At 39.4% G+C, this 18520-nt stretch overlaps 1 protein-coding gene across 4 annotated transcripts in view; it reads left to right on the top strand.

The window, feature by feature from the left end:
* LOC129432148 (3'-5' exoribonuclease HELZ2) overlaps nucleotides 1–13840 on the top strand; it is a 122178-nt gene extending 108338 nt beyond the window's left edge. For all 4 annotated transcript variants that reach the window (XM_073859230.1, XM_073859233.1, XM_073859232.1 and 1 more), the window contains 7 exons: nucleotides 296–394; nucleotides 835–1027; nucleotides 9461–9595; nucleotides 9704–9916; nucleotides 10251–10407; nucleotides 11488–11658; nucleotides 12132–13840. In XM_073859230.1, coding sequence (XP_073715331.1) covers nucleotides 296–394; nucleotides 835–1027; nucleotides 9461–9595; nucleotides 9704–9916; nucleotides 10251–10407; nucleotides 11488–11658; nucleotides 12132–12298 — 1135 coding nt within the window. In that variant the 3' untranslated portion in view covers nucleotides 12299–13840. The remainder of the gene's footprint in view (nucleotides 1–295; nucleotides 395–834; nucleotides 1028–9460; nucleotides 9596–9703; nucleotides 9917–10250; nucleotides 10408–11487; nucleotides 11659–12131) is intronic.
* The last annotated feature ends 4680 nt before the right edge of the window (nucleotides 13841–18520 follow it).

The raw sequence follows: 18520 nt of genomic DNA, 5'->3' as shown, positions 1-18520 counted from the left end.
TGCAAAGCAGCTTTACACAAAATACATTTAAACATAAAAGTTAGGGACAGAAGAAGAAAACCTGTAAAGAAATTAGCTTTACAGAATATACAAGTATATTTTTTCCACATAACTATTCATGAGATTCATACAGTTTCTAAATCAAAGATAGATAAAGACGTAGTTGGACAATACAATACTTAAAATGCTACGTTTCAGAAAATGTAGTTCACTACTGGAAAAGCTACACTATTTTTTTAAGTCAGTTGAGATACTGTGAAAGTCACAGCTAATTTTTTTCTTCTAATGTTCTTAGAGATATTACCCTGATGTATCTTGTCCGCAAGCCTGAGAATCCTTTTTCAGAAAAAATAAATGACCTTTACGAGAACATGACTGAGGATAAAATAGAAGAGTGAGTATAAGACAAAGCATGCTTAACAAATTAATAATATGTTTAATTTCTATAGCGCCTTTCCATCCTCAAGGACGCTTTACAAAGACAGTTATAATAGATCAATTAATTTACAATTTAGGAGAACACGGACTGTGGCAAATGTCTACTGGCCATTTCTAAGACATAAGCGATTGCAGTCGCATATTGCAAGAGTTCAAATATTTATATACATACAGAAAGCAGAAGAATTAAGACCAAATCATAAATATATATTGTGCATGTTGGTAAAGAATATGCATTAATTTTATTTCATATGATACAATTGCAAACCAGGCCTTGGATGTAGAAATAAAACATGTTTGATAAAGGATTTGATAATGTGCAATGAAATGAGAAACAGCTAATGCCATTATGTGTGTTATAATGAACAAAATAAAAATAAAAAGTAATTTTTGCAGATACAGGAATTTGTTGAAAGAAGCTTATCGGCATGAGATTCAGAAGCATGATGTAATTCTTTGCACCTGCTCATCAGCACTAAACCCCAATCTACAGAAGGTCATAGATTTCCGACAGATACTCATTGATGAATGTGCCATGGCAACAGAACCAGAGGCATTCATTCCTTTGGTTGCCCACAATCCCCAACAGGTGAGTACTTTAAAAGTATTGCAATCATGATTTATTGTACTTTTTTGGTTTTGGGAATGTAAGAATACTTTTGAGTATATAACAAGAGTATTTATATATTGTGATTTATATATAATTCAATTCAGTTTTATTTATATAGCGCTTTTCACAATAGTTAATTGTTTCAAAGCAGCTTTACATTCATAGATGTATGAAAAGCATAGAAAAACAAGCATAGTAATAATGTAACGTATACAGTTAAGTAGTAAATTAAGCCAAAGGTGGCGGACTCTCCAGGGAATGAAAAAACCCCTGGGAGAAAAACCCTCCTGGCTAGTCCAGGGGAAAAACTCCTAGGAGGGAAATAACCCTTGAGAGAGATACATATATATTTATATATATAAATACTATCGGGGTATGTGAACGGGTAATCGAATTAAACTGGTTCCGCAGGTGGTCGCTGGTCAGTGACAAACCGTTAACATAATTTAATTTTACTGTCTGGTTGCACACAGCAGTGTAAGAGAAAGATATATCATTCATTTGTTGGCCCAATGGCAGAAACCAATCGGCATGGGAAGGATTCTAGCGCGTTCATTCTTCTCTGGTGCTTAACAATGACATTTTAACATGACGTAATTTGGGTTGTTTTATCTGACTCCAAAAGATAAAATCTCGTTGTTCGTAATGATGGATCAATTAGATATAATTGTGGAATTTGGATAAATGTTTGATCATTCTATTTATTCAACTACCGCCGTCTAGTTTGGTATAGCGAAATCAAAGACAATTCGCTTGAATTTATCCCCCGGTTGTAGATTTATGGTGACAAAAGATATATCGTAATACTTTGTATTATTGACTCTTCTAAGCCACTACAGAGTAAGGTAGAATAAATCCAAATGTAACAATTTATTAGCCAGGTAGGAAAAACATAATTCAGAAGCCAATTCACATCAATTCAAATGTAAAACATAACAAAATACAAAAACAGTTGTAATCAAGATGCATACCTGGTGAAAGGATGAAGATCTGGTTACAGATCCCTTAAAGTAAAATAAAAATACACAATGTTGTGCCAAAACACAGCATCATGGGGTGCATTTCTAAATATTGAAAATTCCACCTGAATCCTTTATAGACCTTTAAATATCCAGAGAGAACAAAGCATTGTAATAATGATAGAACTTTGTTAGTGATTGGTTCCTTTTCAATACGGTTCGCTTCGCATTGCGTCGGTTGGCTGATGCTGTGGGGGAGGCTCCTGTTTGCTCCGTGACTGGGGCCTGTTGGTTAACGTCTGTACAAAATACAGACCAATGACGTTTGAGCCCGCGCGGGGCGTGGCAAACACATCCCTATATAAGACGGGGAAATACGTCAGGAGCTCATTACTTTCTCCTTCAACGCGAACCTTCTCGCTGCTCCGAAGAAGAAGCCCTTACTCGCCGTCGATCTGAGCACTGCAGCGGATTACTACACACCAGCGTGATCCCCTGCCGCTTTCCGGTTGAGCATAAAAGAGCGAATTTCATCTAAAAGAGCAGAAGCGCGTTGAGATAATGTCTCTTCGGCATTTGCGGCTCATGCCGAGCCCCTTTGCCTGTGGAGGATTTCCACAAAGAGTGCGTCATCTGTCTGGGTCCTGCCCACGCCGAGGCCGTACTCACCAAGGCGGGCTGCGCCCACTGCGAACGGCTTCCCATCGCGGTGCTGCGCTCCCGTCTCGATGTCTTCAAAAGGAAGGCTTCCCGTGCTCTCCCGCCTAAACAGCAGCGGAGCCATGAAGTTGAAAAACGCCCCGAGACCGAGTCTACGCCGGCTCATCCCCCGCGTGCTGCATTTCCTTCCTAAACGATCCGCCTCAGTGTCTGAGACCGGCCGCCCAAAACCGCTGCCAGCTCAACGCCCTAAGCCAGCGCCAGCTCAACCCCAGCAGAGAGCTGAACCGGAGGTCAAGCGCCAGCGTCCTGCACGATCGGCTGGCCCGCCTCGACGCCGTGGTCCCCGCCCTCGGATCACGCTGGACCCGGCGCCACCGCAGCCTCCCTGAAGAGAGTCTGAGGAGGAAAAGAGGCTCTGGTCCCGCTTCGGCCGGCCCGCTCTCAAAAGCCCGCGCTCGGGCGCTGGACACCCCCCCCCGCTGTAACAGCGAAAAACAATTTTTTACCTTTTCACAAAAAGAGCAAATTTCCTCCTCTGTACACACACACACACACACGGCTTACCGTCTATAAGCATATCGATGCTCGCCGTCAAACTTTACGTTTGGCAATCCACCCCCAGTATGCTGGGCTGGATTCTAAACGTGATCCAACACGGTTATTCACTTCAATTCGCTCGGAGACAACCCCGGTTTCGCGGCGTTCTCTACACCACTGTCCCAGACGATCGCATGCAGATCCTCAGGGAAGAGGTGCGTTCTTTATTACTAAAAGACGCGATAGAGACTTACCCCCACCCAGCGAATCGCGTTCTTAGGCATGACGGTCGACTCGTTAAAGATGCGGGCATGGCTTACACAGGAACGCGCACTCATGGTCAGATGCGAGGCGGCATCATTCAAAGCGGGTTCACATCTCCCTCTCAAACGATTCCAAAAAATGCTGGGTCTGATGGCAGCAGCATCCCCACTAATACCGTTGGGAATGCTGTTCATGAGACCGCTTCATTTTTGTTTGAAAGCGAAAGTTCCGCCCCGTGCTTGGTTGTCGGGCCACTTATTAATCAAAATCACGTACAGCTGCGTGAAAGCGCTTTCGATATGGTCATCCTCTCACCTTTTCCTCTCGGGCATGGAGCTCGGCAACGTGAGCAGAAGGAAAGTGGTGACTACGGATGCATTTGCGACGGGTTGGGGCGCGCACTGCGATGGCGAACCCGCCTTCGGTACGTGGAACAACCAGTTGTCTCAGCTACATATCAACCACCTCGAGATGTGGGCGGTTATCTTAGCGCTACGGCACTTTCGACCGAAACTCCAACATCAACACATTCTAGTGCGGTTGGACAGTATGACGGTGGTCTCATTCATAAACCACCAAGGGTGGCTGAAATCTCGCTCCCTATCCAGGCTGGCAAAACGGCTTTTATTATGGGCTCACGCAAATGTACGCTCGTTAAAAGCGACTCACGTACCAGGTGTAGCCAATACGGGTGCAGACATTCTCTCACGCAGCGGTCCGCCGCCGGGAGAATGGAGACTGCATCCTTAGACGGTCGAGAAAATATGGACCGTCTTCGGCCGAGCAGAGATTGATCTGTTTGCATCCGACGAGAACGCGCATTGCCCGATCTTCTTCTCGAGACACCACAATGCCCTGTCGCAAGCATGGCCAGCGTGTCTTCTATATGCTTTTCCTCCGGTGGCTCTGTTACCACAGGTCCTGCGGAGGATAAGAGAGACGAAATACGCGATAATTCTGATCGCCCCGCTTTGGCACAATCAACCGTGGCGCCCCGACCTATGGCAGCTGATAACATCAACACCATGGCCAATACCGCTGAGGAAAGACCTCCTATCTCAGGCGAGAGGGACGATATGGCATCCACAGCCGGAGCTATGGAATCTACACGTTTGGTTTCTGAACGGCAACCGTCACGCCTTTCAGGACGAGTGTTAAATACTCTATCAGAAGCTAGGGCCCCATCTACCAGGCGCCTTTACGCTCAAAAGTGGTCTATTTTTTCAGATTGGTGCACGACGAAAAACTTAAACCCAAACACCTGTGAAGTGAAGCATATTCTCTCCTTTCTACAGGAAATGCTGGACAGCGGTCGCGCGCCCTTGACGCTTAAAGTGTATGTGGCGGCAATAACGGTGAATCACGCCCTTATCGCCGGTCACACCGTGGGAAATATGACCTTGTCATTAAATTTCTCAGAGGCGCTCGCAGACTAAACCCACCGCGACCTAACACGGTCCCGTCTTGGGATCTGTCCACAGTTCTGAAAGCGCTGCGTGGTCCCACCGGCGGACGGCGAACAAACCCCGAACACGCTTTGCCCCGTCAGAGCGCTAAGAATATACACGGACCGTTCTGCCTCATACCGGAAGTCAGATCAGCTGTTCGTAAGTTTCGCGCAACACTCTTTAGGTATGCCGCTCACTAAACAGAGGCTATCTAAATGGATCGTCAAAGCCATTGCTTTAGCTTACGCCTCCCTGAATGAACATTGTCCTGTCGGTTTGAAAGCGCACTCCACGCGTGGTATTGCTTCATTGTGGGCTTGGTCTACGGGGATTTCTATTATTGACATTTGTAATGCGGCCGGCTGGTCCTCGCTGTCTACGTTTGTCAGATTTTATAGCCTGGATGTCCCAGCCTTACAAGCACAGGTCTTATTGGCTTAATGTTCACGTGACTGCGTTTCTGTATGCCTTCACGGTGCGCAGCGAGCTCACCGTCATGGCTACCTATTAATAAATCATGCACAAGCTAGCGGCGCGTTCAGGGAACACGCCGTCTCGTGCTCTATTATATATGCATCTTGGTGCGTTTAGAAACTTCACTGTATGCATATTAACTGTCTCAGCTCTAGCGAGCGTAAGTGAAAGCACCATATATATGTACACGCTGGGTATACGGCCACATGCATTGTCTCTCCGGTAAGGGCACCTCAGCCCGTTGTGTATGCACGGCGGGATGGGATTACGTTCCCCCATAGGGTCAGCTAACTGACGCAATGCGAAGTGAACCGTATTGAAAGGGAACGCTTAGGTTACTCACGTAACCCCGGTTCCCTGAAATAACGGGAACGAAGCATTGCGTCGCTGGCCGTGCTACAAACGTCTACGCAGCGAGTGTTATTCGGCAGCGTGCTTCAGTCGAATAATAGTGAGCTCCTGACGTATTTCCCCGTGTTTGCCACCGCGCGGGTATTTTCTGCAGACGTTGGCTAGTGGGCTTCGGTCGCGGAGTGGGCAGGGGTTTCCCCCGTGGCGTCGGCTAACTGACGCAATGCTTCGTTCCCGTTATTTCAGGGAACCGGGGTTAGGTGAGTAACCTAAGCGTTTGTTAAAAAATTCGGGGGCCTAATATGCATACAGAGGGTGATTGGTGGACAGGTTTAAGCTGGGGTGTGTCTCCCAGCATTGATTGAAGTTTGCTTACTTTTATTGTTACACTTTAACATTGAATTCTGTTGTCATATGAATAAACCCTTGAAACATTTCATGATACCAAACAAGACCAGATTCAGATTCAATGTAGCATTCTATATACAGTTTGTTCTGAGACATTGAGAAACGAATAAGTGAGGTGGGGTGTGAGAATTCTGTTTCCACACAGTCGGGTGGTTTCAGATGTTAATTCAAAAGAAATTAGAAAATGGTTCCATTTGGTGTTGGGATCTAAAATTAGTCTTATAGCTGCAGTGGTCAAAATGTGAAGAAATAAAACATATGACTAAACATTGCTTGGCGCAAATTCTGCAGGATATGACAATACATTACACTTTTGACGAGTTCGGGCATGAAATTACGATGGAGAGCAGGTAACGCCGAAACCATTACACAGACACTACACTACATACTGTATAATAATACTAGCAAACACGCTAAATGTTTTTATTGCCAAAAACGTGCAGCCTTTCCGATGTAGAAGGTGCAGTTTAAAACTCCTGAAACGCTGCCCAGAACCTTTTCGTATATGTACTTTAGCAGCAGTTACACCAAAGATCTACAATAAAACTCACATCAAAACTGAAAACGAACTGACAAACACACAATAACCCACAAAGACTATGAACTCGATATTTCGACTTCCATGGCAACTGGAAGGAACTTAGAGTAACAGCAGATTATTTTGGATTGTAAAATGGAAAGCTGTGTGTTAGAAACATACCTAAAACATACCAAAGTGTTTTATATTGAATTGTTTTAATCTGCTCATCTGGTGAAAAACTGAATTTGAAATGCACTTTACAGTTTTTTTGCCCTCGAGTCCGAGTCATTCGATTTTGAGTATCTACCGATATGAGTCCCGATACGATACTTCTATAATACATAAAAAAAATTAAAGAAGAGCGTAAACATTTTTAGTTCATTCACCCTAGTTCAACATTCAACAACTCTGTGAACAAACATAGCACTTATGTAGCATCTCTGCAACAAAGGGATGTCATGCAGCACGCGTTGCTGTTGTGGATCAAAAGGGTCTAACTCTGAGCCAGCACATAACTATAGATGTCTTAAGAAAGAATAAGAATATATATGGTATATACTATATACGTATGTACAGGGGTAAAATTGCGATTTGTTTTGTGGGGAGTCTCTGTTGGGAGTGGGGGATCAAGGGGTGACATTTTGGACCCCTGATAGAAGTTTCAGTTTTAAAGCTGTGCCACAGGTTGACCCAAACTTTAAAACCTGAACTTTAAATAAGGGATGCACCGAAATTTCGGTCGGCGAAAATTTCGGCCGAAAATGGCATTATCAGTTTCGGGCTGAAATAAAAAATCCAGCCGAAAATGTAAACAGAAAATGAATGTCAACCGCGCCCCTCCCATCTGTGCGCTAGCGCTTGGGTTTCAATCACGGTGACCAGTCGTCTCCCACCCCTCCCCGTTGTGCTCAATAGTGCTGCAACGGCGCGTCAATGTCATAGATTACGTCGACTACGCGGCGCGTCACGCTGTTTACATTAATCTCGCGTAATGGCGGCTTCTGCTCCTGGCAGTGTTAACCATACATTTATTTGTTTGTGTGCGCCACAAAATCAACAATGGTCGCAACATTTACATTTTTATTTTCATTTAGAACGGCTTAATTTATTGTTGTGAGCGCTCGGTGGTGCCTCTCTTGTGCACGCTCTCTCTCTCTCTCTCTCTCTCTCTCTCTCTCTCTCTCTCTCTCTCTCTCTCTCTCTCTCTCTCTCTCTCTCTCTCTCTCTCTCTCTCTCTCTCTCTGTGCGTGAAGCCCCTAGACAGCGCCTCTCATACACTGAGTGAAAGAATTAAAAGTTGGATGTGTTTTCCATGCGGATTCCTCTGTGTACTTGCATTTTCACGTAAACGTCAGATGTTACTGACAGAGAAGACGACTGATTCGAGTTTATCATGAAAGGTTAGCAATGTTTTCCCACACACACTGGTTCTCCATGTGCTTTTGCGCGAGCTCTCTCTCTCTCCTATGCCCGCGCATTCCTTCTGTAGTAACTCTGTGTAATGGCAATTTTGTAATTTGCGCCGAATTGTCTGCGTTGTCTCGTTTATAAATCAAGATTTTAGATTTTAGTAGTTAAAGTAACAGCTGGTTGGATTAAACACAAGGTTATTGGGTCATGTTTAGTCACTATTTTAATAGTCTTTGGGGTGGTTTCCTGGACAGAGATTAGCTTAAGCCAGAACTAGACTTTAGTTTAATTAGGAAATATAATTAGTTTAAACAAACATGCCTTACTAAAAACATTACTTGTGTGCATTTTGAGGACAAACTAAAGGCACTGATGTATTTAAAGATATGTCAGTGCAAGATGTTTTCAGTTTGGACAGCTCTTATATTTATTTTAGTCTAGGACTAGTCTAATCCCTGTCTGGGAAAACGCCACTATATGTCTGACAACAGAACAGATAATATGTGAAAATAGCATTCAGTTGTGTTAAAATGCTAATTTCAGACCTTATTAATGTACAACTTTGTTCTTTTTTATAAATGTTTGCAATTTCTTTATTGTTTATTAGATTTTTCCCACCTTTTTGCTGATCCAAAAAATAATCTGATCTGTGCCTCAAAAACTGTAATGTGATCCAAACTGTGAGGTTTTTTTATTCGTCACACACCCCTAGTAAAGTTAGTACACAATGATAGCCATAAATGCAATTGTACTAATAATTGGCATAATAATTTATTTCGGTGTTTCGGTTTTTCGGCCTTGGTTTCCTGTTTTCGGTTTCGGCCAAGAATTTTCATTTCGGTGCATCCCTACTTTAAATTATGCAAATCTATGAGTCTGACACCCTATATGCATTTGTTGCACATGTCATTATGCACAATTGATCAAACTTTGAAGGAAGTTGTAAGAATCAACTTCAACCTGGCCCAATTTAAACCCATGTGTCCGAGTCCTGAACGGCTGATTCCAAACGACTCTGTAACCACGTGATCGGGCCCGATTTCCGATCACGTAATCGGATCTGGACATCCCTACCCATAGTATACGGTACTTCAATAATTTTAAAACCTGATGTGGCCCTTAAGTTAAAGTTTGCCCACTCCTGGACCCAAATAGTGAACCCAGTTTGTGCAGTGTCAAGGTTCCTGCCAGATCTCCCATGGTCTCCAGCACTGCCTGGTTTAGGTCTGCCACTGCCCCTCAGATTAGGTCCATTGCCTCAAATTGTATATATTTGTGTTCACAATAGGATAGTAACATACAGTGCAGCTTTACATTGTACATATGTGCAGCTTTACATTGCCTGAAAATTCATTGTCTAACCAGTTTTCTTGATCAGATTGTGTTGTTAGGTGACCACAAACAGGTGCGACCAATAGTGCAGTGTGCCATTGTTAAAAGGATGGGCATGCAGCAGTCTCTGTTTGAACGCTACATGGATTTAGCCATAATGTTGGACACACAGTACAGAATGGTAATAACAAAAAAAAAGAGTAGTACAGGAATGTATTTTCCACAAGCCTGATTAATTGCCTCATATCTTGGTGCTCATTCTCTTCTTTTTATCTTTTCCGTATGATAGCGTGAAGAAATTTGTAGGTTTCCATCAGGACAGTTTTATGATGGCAAACTAAAAACCGAAGGTAAACGTGGACCCTGCTACCTCCTTAACAGCTACAAAATTCCTACAGGAATCTTGTTTGGCCATGTTGAAGGGACAGAAGTCAGTTTGGTGGTATCCACAGAAATGGGGAACGAGAACTCAGTGGCCAACACTGAGCAGGCAAAGCAAGCTGTAAGTCACAGTCTAATGCTGTCCCCAAGTCAAAATTATTGGCACAACAACTTAGAATTTTAAATGTTTAATGGAATAGTTAACTTAGAAATTCTTTACATTATCTTATATGTTCTTCAAAAGTCAATTTGAAGCAATAAAATTATGACAGATTTTTGAGTTGTTTCTGTCAAAAAAAGTAAAACCATGTCATCACTTTGTGTGATTCACATTTACGCATCTGGCATGATGCTTTTATCCAAAGTGACTTACAGCACATGCATTCCAAGGTGCATTACAATTATTTGCTAAGCATGTTCTCACCCATTTAACAAATGTCTTTACTCTTTTCCAGGTCCGTGTGGCAAAACTTTTGATCACACAGTCATGTGTTGAAGCTGAAAATATTGCAATTCTAACTCCTTACAATGCACAAGTGTATCTGATAAGAAAACAACTAAAGAAGTATGGTATTACAAATGTCACCGTTTGCACAGTTATGAAAAGCCAAGGTGAGTTACTGTGATTTACCTCTTTTTTTTTATTTTGTGCATTATTAGGTTGGTTCATGCTGTATTTTAAGAGACCCTTTTTGTGTCAATTCATTGCCAGTGATGGGAGTAATGCGTTACAAAGTACTGTAATTCCACTACTTTCAGCGGTAAAGAGCATGTAACAAAGTATTTTTTAAAATCAAGTAACGCAGTTACAATTACTGATATTTAAATGAGTTCGTTACTCACGTTACTCTGTGTTTAAAAAAAATGTAACACTTGCAGACAAGACGGGCGGCGCAATGAATCATTAAACTTCATCATGGCCGACAGTGCGGATAGAATGAGCGTTCTCTCCTGGAAGTATGGATATTACTTTTCACTCATCGAAATGAAAGACAAAAATGGAGTGGCGAGTTTATGCTTTAGCATTCACTGTACATTCATTTGTGCAAGGACTGCAAACGAGAACATGAAAATCAAAAGGGGACAACATACCTTTGTTTAAAATTGTGTTTGTAAATCTTCTTTGCCAGGCATTCCCATTATGACATCAACTTGCATTTGTAGTCCACAAAAGTAATAAATCTGACAAATGTTTATTTATTATCCGATGTTTACTTCGGCTTTCATGGAAGAGAACGATACGCCATTGTTGCTTTCCAGTAAAATATCCACCCTGCGCTGTACAAGACATCCATAGTATGTGATATATCAGAGTCTTGCGTGTAAAATGAGCCCATCCAGAAACTTTACTGAAATAATGCAGTACATAACCGAACTAACAAGAGTGATATATTATTGTAGACCAGTTTGTGCTGACAACAGTGTTTATAGGACTTTTGCTATTATTATGTTTTAAGCAACTGAAAAAAGCACAGATATCAGTGCAGATCAAAACTTCTCAAGAGGACCAATAAACTTTAAGTCCTCAGGGGGGTAAAAGACTACAATGACCATGCATAAAAACTACAAGTCACAAATAAAAGACATGACAAAACACATAACCCTAACACAAAGCAGCCAAGGGAAAGTTTAGGAACAGCACTTCTTTCATTGAGTTAAAATCGATTTAAGTTTTAATTGCTTTGTGTACAGGGAGTGAGTGGCCATATGTGATCCTCTCAACTGTGCGTTCCTGCCTTGTGTCTGACATAAACTATCACGGATCCAGTAGTGCCTGGCTGAGGCAAAGACTTGGATTTATTATTGATCCAAATCAGGCCAATGTTGCCATAACTCGTGCACAAGATGGTCTTTGCATTCTGGGTAAAGAGTAAAACATGCTTATACACACACACACACACACACACACACACACACACACACATGTATGTATATATATAAATTAGTGGTGGGCAAAGATTAATCGCGATTAATCGCATACAAAATAAAAGTGATTTTTTGCATAATATATGCGGTGTACTGTGTCTAATTATTGTGTATATTTAACCACACACACATTCATATATTCATTTCAGAATTGTTTTACTTATATATAATTTTTTTACATTTATTTTTAATATAGAATATATAAAAATATAAATAAATATATATAAACATGTAAATGTTTCTTAAATACATATGAATGTGCGTGTATTTATTTATTTATACATAATAATTACACACAGCACATACTTATATATTATGCCAAAAATACTTTTATTTTGTATGAGATTAATCTAGATTTATCTATGCCCAGCCCTAATATATATATATTATTTTTGTTTTGTTTTTCTCAGGTAACAGTGACCTGTTGAAATGCAGTGATCTTTGGGCAGATCTCCTGGATCACTATTACAGAAAAGGATGTGTGGTAAATCCAGCTAGTGACATTCAAGTTCGAGGCAGGCATAAAGCAGACAAACAAAAAGTCTCACAAAGCCAGACTTTGGACCATCATCAATAAATTTGCTGCACTTTCCAGTTAGTTGTGACCAAGAGCTGTCCACTAAAGCCATTTTCGGACAGGATCTTCACTGCAATTTAAATCCTGATCACATCGACCTTGTCAGTCATTTTTGATTACTTCTAACTGACTTACGTAAAAATGTGGTTATTATGTTGCGAACCCACTGGCACGATATGAAAATGTATTCGGACCGTAGCACATTTGCTTTAACAATGTACCAAACAACGTTTCAACTTTGTTATTCTCATATTCCTCATGGCAAGGTTACAATTGAACATTGTTGAAACATAGTGGGTTCTTCCCAGCGACAAAAATTGTATGTTGTAAAGATAATTTAAGGTAATTTTAACTGGACCATGTCATTTTATTCGTTCCCGTTATCTGGGATCCTTTCTAATCACTGTATGTCAATCATTTTTAGGTCATTGTTTTTATCCATTATTTAACTAATCTAATTAAAATAAAATGAAATACATAATCCCACAAAACATGGAGAACTAAATATTAGGGATGTCCCAATCAGGTATTTTTGCCCTTAAAGAAAAGAGTTGTTTTTGTAAATTGCTACTCTAGTAAATGCGTACATTTAATTTTTCATCACAGTTAAAATATCCGAATAAACTGAGGACTGTACGTTATTATATTCATTTACATGCAGATGCAATCCCATGGACAAAAAGATGACAGCGGCTCAGCTAAAAATGAAATCAAGCATAATACTTTGTAATATAAGGCTACGAACTTTACAAATGTTTGTCATGAATAAAAAAAAAAATTTCTGAGCCGGGATTCGAACTCCGATTGCCGACAGTACGTCTGCACTAACTACTGCATACAGCGCTACCCACTAGACCAGCGATAATGACGAGCAAAAACGTAAGAAATGTCAAGACAACTGTATTGATGTAAGAGCACCACAAAGACTGATATTAATATAAGGATATTTATATATCTAAAATGACTGCAAAAAATAATAATTTCGCTCACATAAATGTAAGTGGATATGACAAAAAACCACTCGGATCTCAAAATCCACTCGCAACATAAATCTAACTTTCTACAAATGAATGCAACATCATCATCTACAGGATTCTCTATAAAAGTACATGACATTTTAGTCACTAAGACCATCTATGCACCTAAGTATATCATATTAGCTTTACAAGTCATTTCAATTTACTGTTTTAATTTTTTAGTTGAAAGTTTAGTATAATATATAAAAATATAAAGTAGTAAGTTAAAATGGTTTGCACTGGCAATTACATTATAACTTAAAGACAGCTAAAATATTTTACAGTGTACATAATAAAAATGTGCGCAATTAATGAATTTACTAAAGCAACTAACAAGATTAAACACCGCTACTCCTTTAAAAAAGGGGAGGAGACCACAAGAAACTAAGAGTTTACAGGATAAAACCTGCTCCCGACCAGGTTAGGTTCAGAGAGTATGTTACTCCGGAAACAGACTCTGAGTATAAGTTACCTCTCCTTCTGAAACAGGCTTGACTTACCCCGCTGTCTCAGGTTTAACCTACCTCCCTCATTTCAGGGTTAACAAACTCAGAGTTTTCACTTAACCACCTTTCTGAAACGGGCCCCTGTTCTTTCATTTGGTATATTGTATGTTTATATATTTGAAGAACATTTTCTGGAAGGCATTAAACTTTTGTGAAAATCATGAAAAACGCTGGCGCTGGCTGGCAACTTTTTTTAAAAACGCTGGCGGGGAAAGAGTTTATAAACCTTTATTAAAATTTAGGCTAACATTAGGCAAAAATAGACTTGTAAATACGTTTTTTATAAATGTCTTACTCTTAACACCAACCTACAACTTAATTCACAATATGCTTAAATTTATTTTTAATCTAAAAACTGCTCAATGTTATTTTTCTCATCTGATTCACAATACTGCATTACATGAATCAGATGTTTGTAGGACTAAATAAATTGAAAATAAAAACATCAAATATTAAAGTTTAGCCTAGCTTATATCTTACCTCACTCTATTGGACTGTTTAAAAGGTGACACTTGGCTTCTTTTGACAGTAAAGCCTTCATGTTAATTTAAAATATTCATGTTTTGTTAAGTTGTATTTTGGGTTTGTTGTTTCCTTGTTCATGTATTTCTGTTTATCCTTACTTACTGTCTTAGCACAAGATTAACTTAGGGGTAACTATTGTCTTCTAGGTTTACCTCTTGTTGCTTTCTTTATAAACTTTGTGGATATTAAAATTGAATTTACTTTGTCACAGACTGAAGTATAAGGAAGATGACAATGACCTTAATCCTAATAAAGTTTTATTTTGTCAATTAGGTAAAAACATGTATGCATTTGTAACGACATGTATACATTTCATATAGTTTTTTAATTCATATGTACAGGTTGGCTCATGGGTTTTTTTGTTTACTTGCTACTAAGTGTCATGTATTTCAAACAATAATTTTCCTAATAATATGCAACATCATATCATTTATTTCCATTTTTGTAAATTATGAATCAAACTTGCATTTATTAGACTCCTCGTTACAAAAGCCGCACCTCAATCAGTGAGAGCTTAATAATTTTAGACCAATTTCAAGTCTCCCTTTTCTATCTAAAATATTAGAAAAGGTAGTGGCAAGCCAATTATGCACATTCTTAGTGAATAATAGTACGTATGAAAAGTTCCAATAGGGATTCAGGCCCCACCATAGCACAGAGACAGCGCTGCTTAGAGTTACAAATAACCTCTTTTTAACATCTGATTATGGTGAAATCTCAATTCTTATACTACTAAACCTTAGTGCAGCATTCACTCAAGGGTGGTTGGGTTGTTTTTGACCCATGGTGGGTAAATATTGGACAGAATATTGCTGGGTTAAAAACTGACCCAATGCTGGGTTGTTTTTAACCCAACTGTTGGGTTATTATTAACCCCATGGTTGCATAACAACGGCCCAGCATTGGGACATTTTTGACCCAGCATAGAGTAATTTTTGGCCCAGCACGTGTTCTGTCCAATATTTTCCCATTATGGGTCAAAAATAACTCAACCATTTTTTTCAGTGTTTAAAACAATAGATCACACAATCTTACTAAATAGACTAGACTCGTATATAACCAACCATTATCACTTAGTTTATGTAAATAAGGAAAAGTCATGTCACTCTCAGGTTAAATATGGTGTACCGCAGAGATCAGTTCTAGGCCCTATCCTTTTCTCGTTATATATGTTACCTCGAGGAGGCATTATCAGGAAACATAATATAAGTTTTCACTGCTATGTAGATAAAACCCAGCTTTACATCTCCTCACATCTTTGCGAAACCCACCAGTTTTCTAAGCTAAAAGACTATTAGCAATATCAGTGACTGGATTGCAAATAACTTTCTTATGCTAAACTCCAATAAGACAGAGATACTTATTATTGAACTAAATCACTCCAAACAAATATGTCAGGTTACAATGCATCTTTCAACGGGTTACTAGTTAAATATCGCATACATTTTTAAAATATTGCTAATCACCTTTAAAGCCTTAAATTGCCTAGCACCTTCAAATCTTTGAGAATTATCAGAATGCAATCCATCACATAGACTGCGGTTGCAAAATTTTGGTCACTTAATTATCCCAAAAATTTCCAAAGTGACTAAAGGTGGTAGACGCTTTTTCTAATTAGCCCCTAAAGCTCTGGAATAATTCACCCAACAATGTTCGAGAATCAGATACAGTCCATCAATTTAAATCTAAACGTACATTTCTCTTTACAAACCATTCACATAATTCGTCTGGAAAATATACTTATGCCCAATACTTAGCCTGTCTGGAACCGAGCAGATATTCAACCACTACACTGTATGACACTTGCACTACATGGTGGCCCTACACTTATAGGATTTTGTTTTTCTTTTCCTGTCTCATCCTTGAACCGAGGACACTGAGACTAACAGAACCAGTTCCTGCTGCCATAAAGCTCATTACACCACTGATCTACTAGCCTTCCTTCCATGTGATGCCCAACCTTCAACATTTATATATTTAAATGTTTTTATTCCCATAAACTTAATAATATAGTATCTAATATATAGTATATATCTTCTCAGCTATGTCTGGCTCTTTCTCAAGGGTTTTTTCTCCAAAAAAATTAAGTTTTTTCTATGAATTTTTTCAACCCTAGGGTGTCAGATGACATTGGCTTAACTTAGCATCCTCTTCTATACGTTACATTATTAGTATTAGTACGCTTGCTAGCACTGGTTAATCTTAGCCGCTGTACTCTGCAACTCATGTTCTTTTTATAGTTAGTTTATACTTAATATTTAATGTTTTAATTACAGAATTTTAACTTAATTATAACTTCAAATACATTCTTTCCAATGCAAAAGTCAATTAAAGGCAATATGCAAGAGAAAAATAACTCCACCAACAATCAAACACAACTCCACACAATCACACACATGCACTACATCTCAACAGAGTGGACTGTAGTACACTTGTGAACAATAATGACTTCACTGTTTTAGCCAGTGCGGGCAGTACACACTGTTAAGTGAGGATGTGTACTGTGTGGTTTAAAATTACTGAGCGATTAATCTGCACCAAATTTTGAGTAAATGGTATAGATTACAGAAAAATTTAAACTACTCTATAATTTACTCAACGATCGATACATCACGTTTGAATGTAAAACTTCTAGATGAAAATTGTGCTCAACTGGCTCCGTGTCGGTACGTAAGATGATAATTTATTCTTGTGTGTCTCGAATGACTGCATGTTTTATCACAACGCATATGTCCACTAGTGACAAGACTCTTGAGAACCATTAATTGTCTTAACCAATATGGAGCCAGCATGCCATTTAAATTTAGATCCAAGTGTCAACAAAGAATTTTGCAGAGGTTTTTGAACTTGATAGAAGCTGGGAAGTCATAAGGTCCCTACTTTGAAGGGGACTTATCCATCATTGTCCTGTCTACAATGTTTTTGTGTCTTGTATCTTCTTCTTAAAAAAATTCTGTTATATGGCTGGATACTTTACTTTTGAATCAAATTTTACTATAAAAATCTCTAATTATGTGTAAAGAACTATAAACTACAATGACTAAAGTGACCTTCAACTCATTTGAAATACTAACTTTTGTCTTAAATAAATCACCTCAGTGTAATGTAATATTTCTTTTCCAGGTATGGGCATGTATTCAAAGCTTTGGAACAGTATTAGGAACAAAACTTGATTGAAAAGTTTAGCAGCATGGAGCAGTGTGAACCCCAAATCATGAGGTTTAGTAACAGATAGATTGTTTTAACCCATCACTGCATATTCCTTGCTTTATTCTGGCTTTAGTTCATGCTTTATTCTTAGTTCAAGTTATTGGAAGCTCTCACACGCCAACAGATTTTACCCCCCTGTGTGCTGCTCAAGGCCTGTCTGTTTTAGCAGTCTTGATTGTATCCATGCCCAGCCAACATTCAAGTTTAAAGATAGTCCAAGAGAGAGGTAGGCTTCCAGAAAAGATTCTTTTCCAAAATCATACCAAGAATGCACTTCCAGCATTTCAACAATGGCATTGTTTCACATTGCTTAAATGACCCATATTTAGTGTCTAAAAAGCACATTACTTTGTGTATTTGGTTTAATAAAATGTGTTCAAAAAATGCACTATTTTCCACAAACAGTACCTTACATTTTGTAGCACCTCTAAGTCCCGCCCTTCTGATTTGTACAAAGCTCATCGTTCTGAGAAAGCGTGGTGTGAACCGATTGGCCAGCTATCCAGTGCATTGTGATTGGCTGAATACCTCAATTACTCAATTATGTAAACGGAAATGTGACACTCCTTACCATGTTTGAAAGATGAAGAAAGTAGTCCTCCTTAAAATGTGCAGCACACAATCGAACATTTGGGCTGTATTGTTCTAAAACAGTGTTGTAAATAAAAAACCTGACCCCTGGTATCTTAATGTTTACTCTTAAAGTAGTCTGCCTTTCGCAACGAAACACACAGCATCTAATCCATATGGTGGAAACAACAATATACACGTTTATACATTTGCGTATACATTAGGGCGGTGTTATGCAAATGGTCTTTTCAGTATGTCGTATAACTGCATGGGATTGGCGTGTTTGAACAAGCTGTTTTAGGTAGGTGTGGATGAGGCTTCACTTTTACACATATCTCTCTGGATTTTAAACTTTAATTTTTGCAACTTTACAGATCTTTTATGTGCACAGACAT

The sequence above is a fragment of the Misgurnus anguillicaudatus genome, chromosome 21, assembly GCF_027580225.2.
Source record: "Misgurnus anguillicaudatus chromosome 21, ASM2758022v2, whole genome shotgun sequence".
Classification (NCBI taxonomy): Eukaryota; Metazoa; Chordata; class Actinopteri; order Cypriniformes; family Cobitidae; genus Misgurnus; species Misgurnus anguillicaudatus.
The sequence above is the reverse complement of the archived record's forward strand: the minus strand, read 5'-3'. Positions and strand labels throughout refer to the sequence as shown.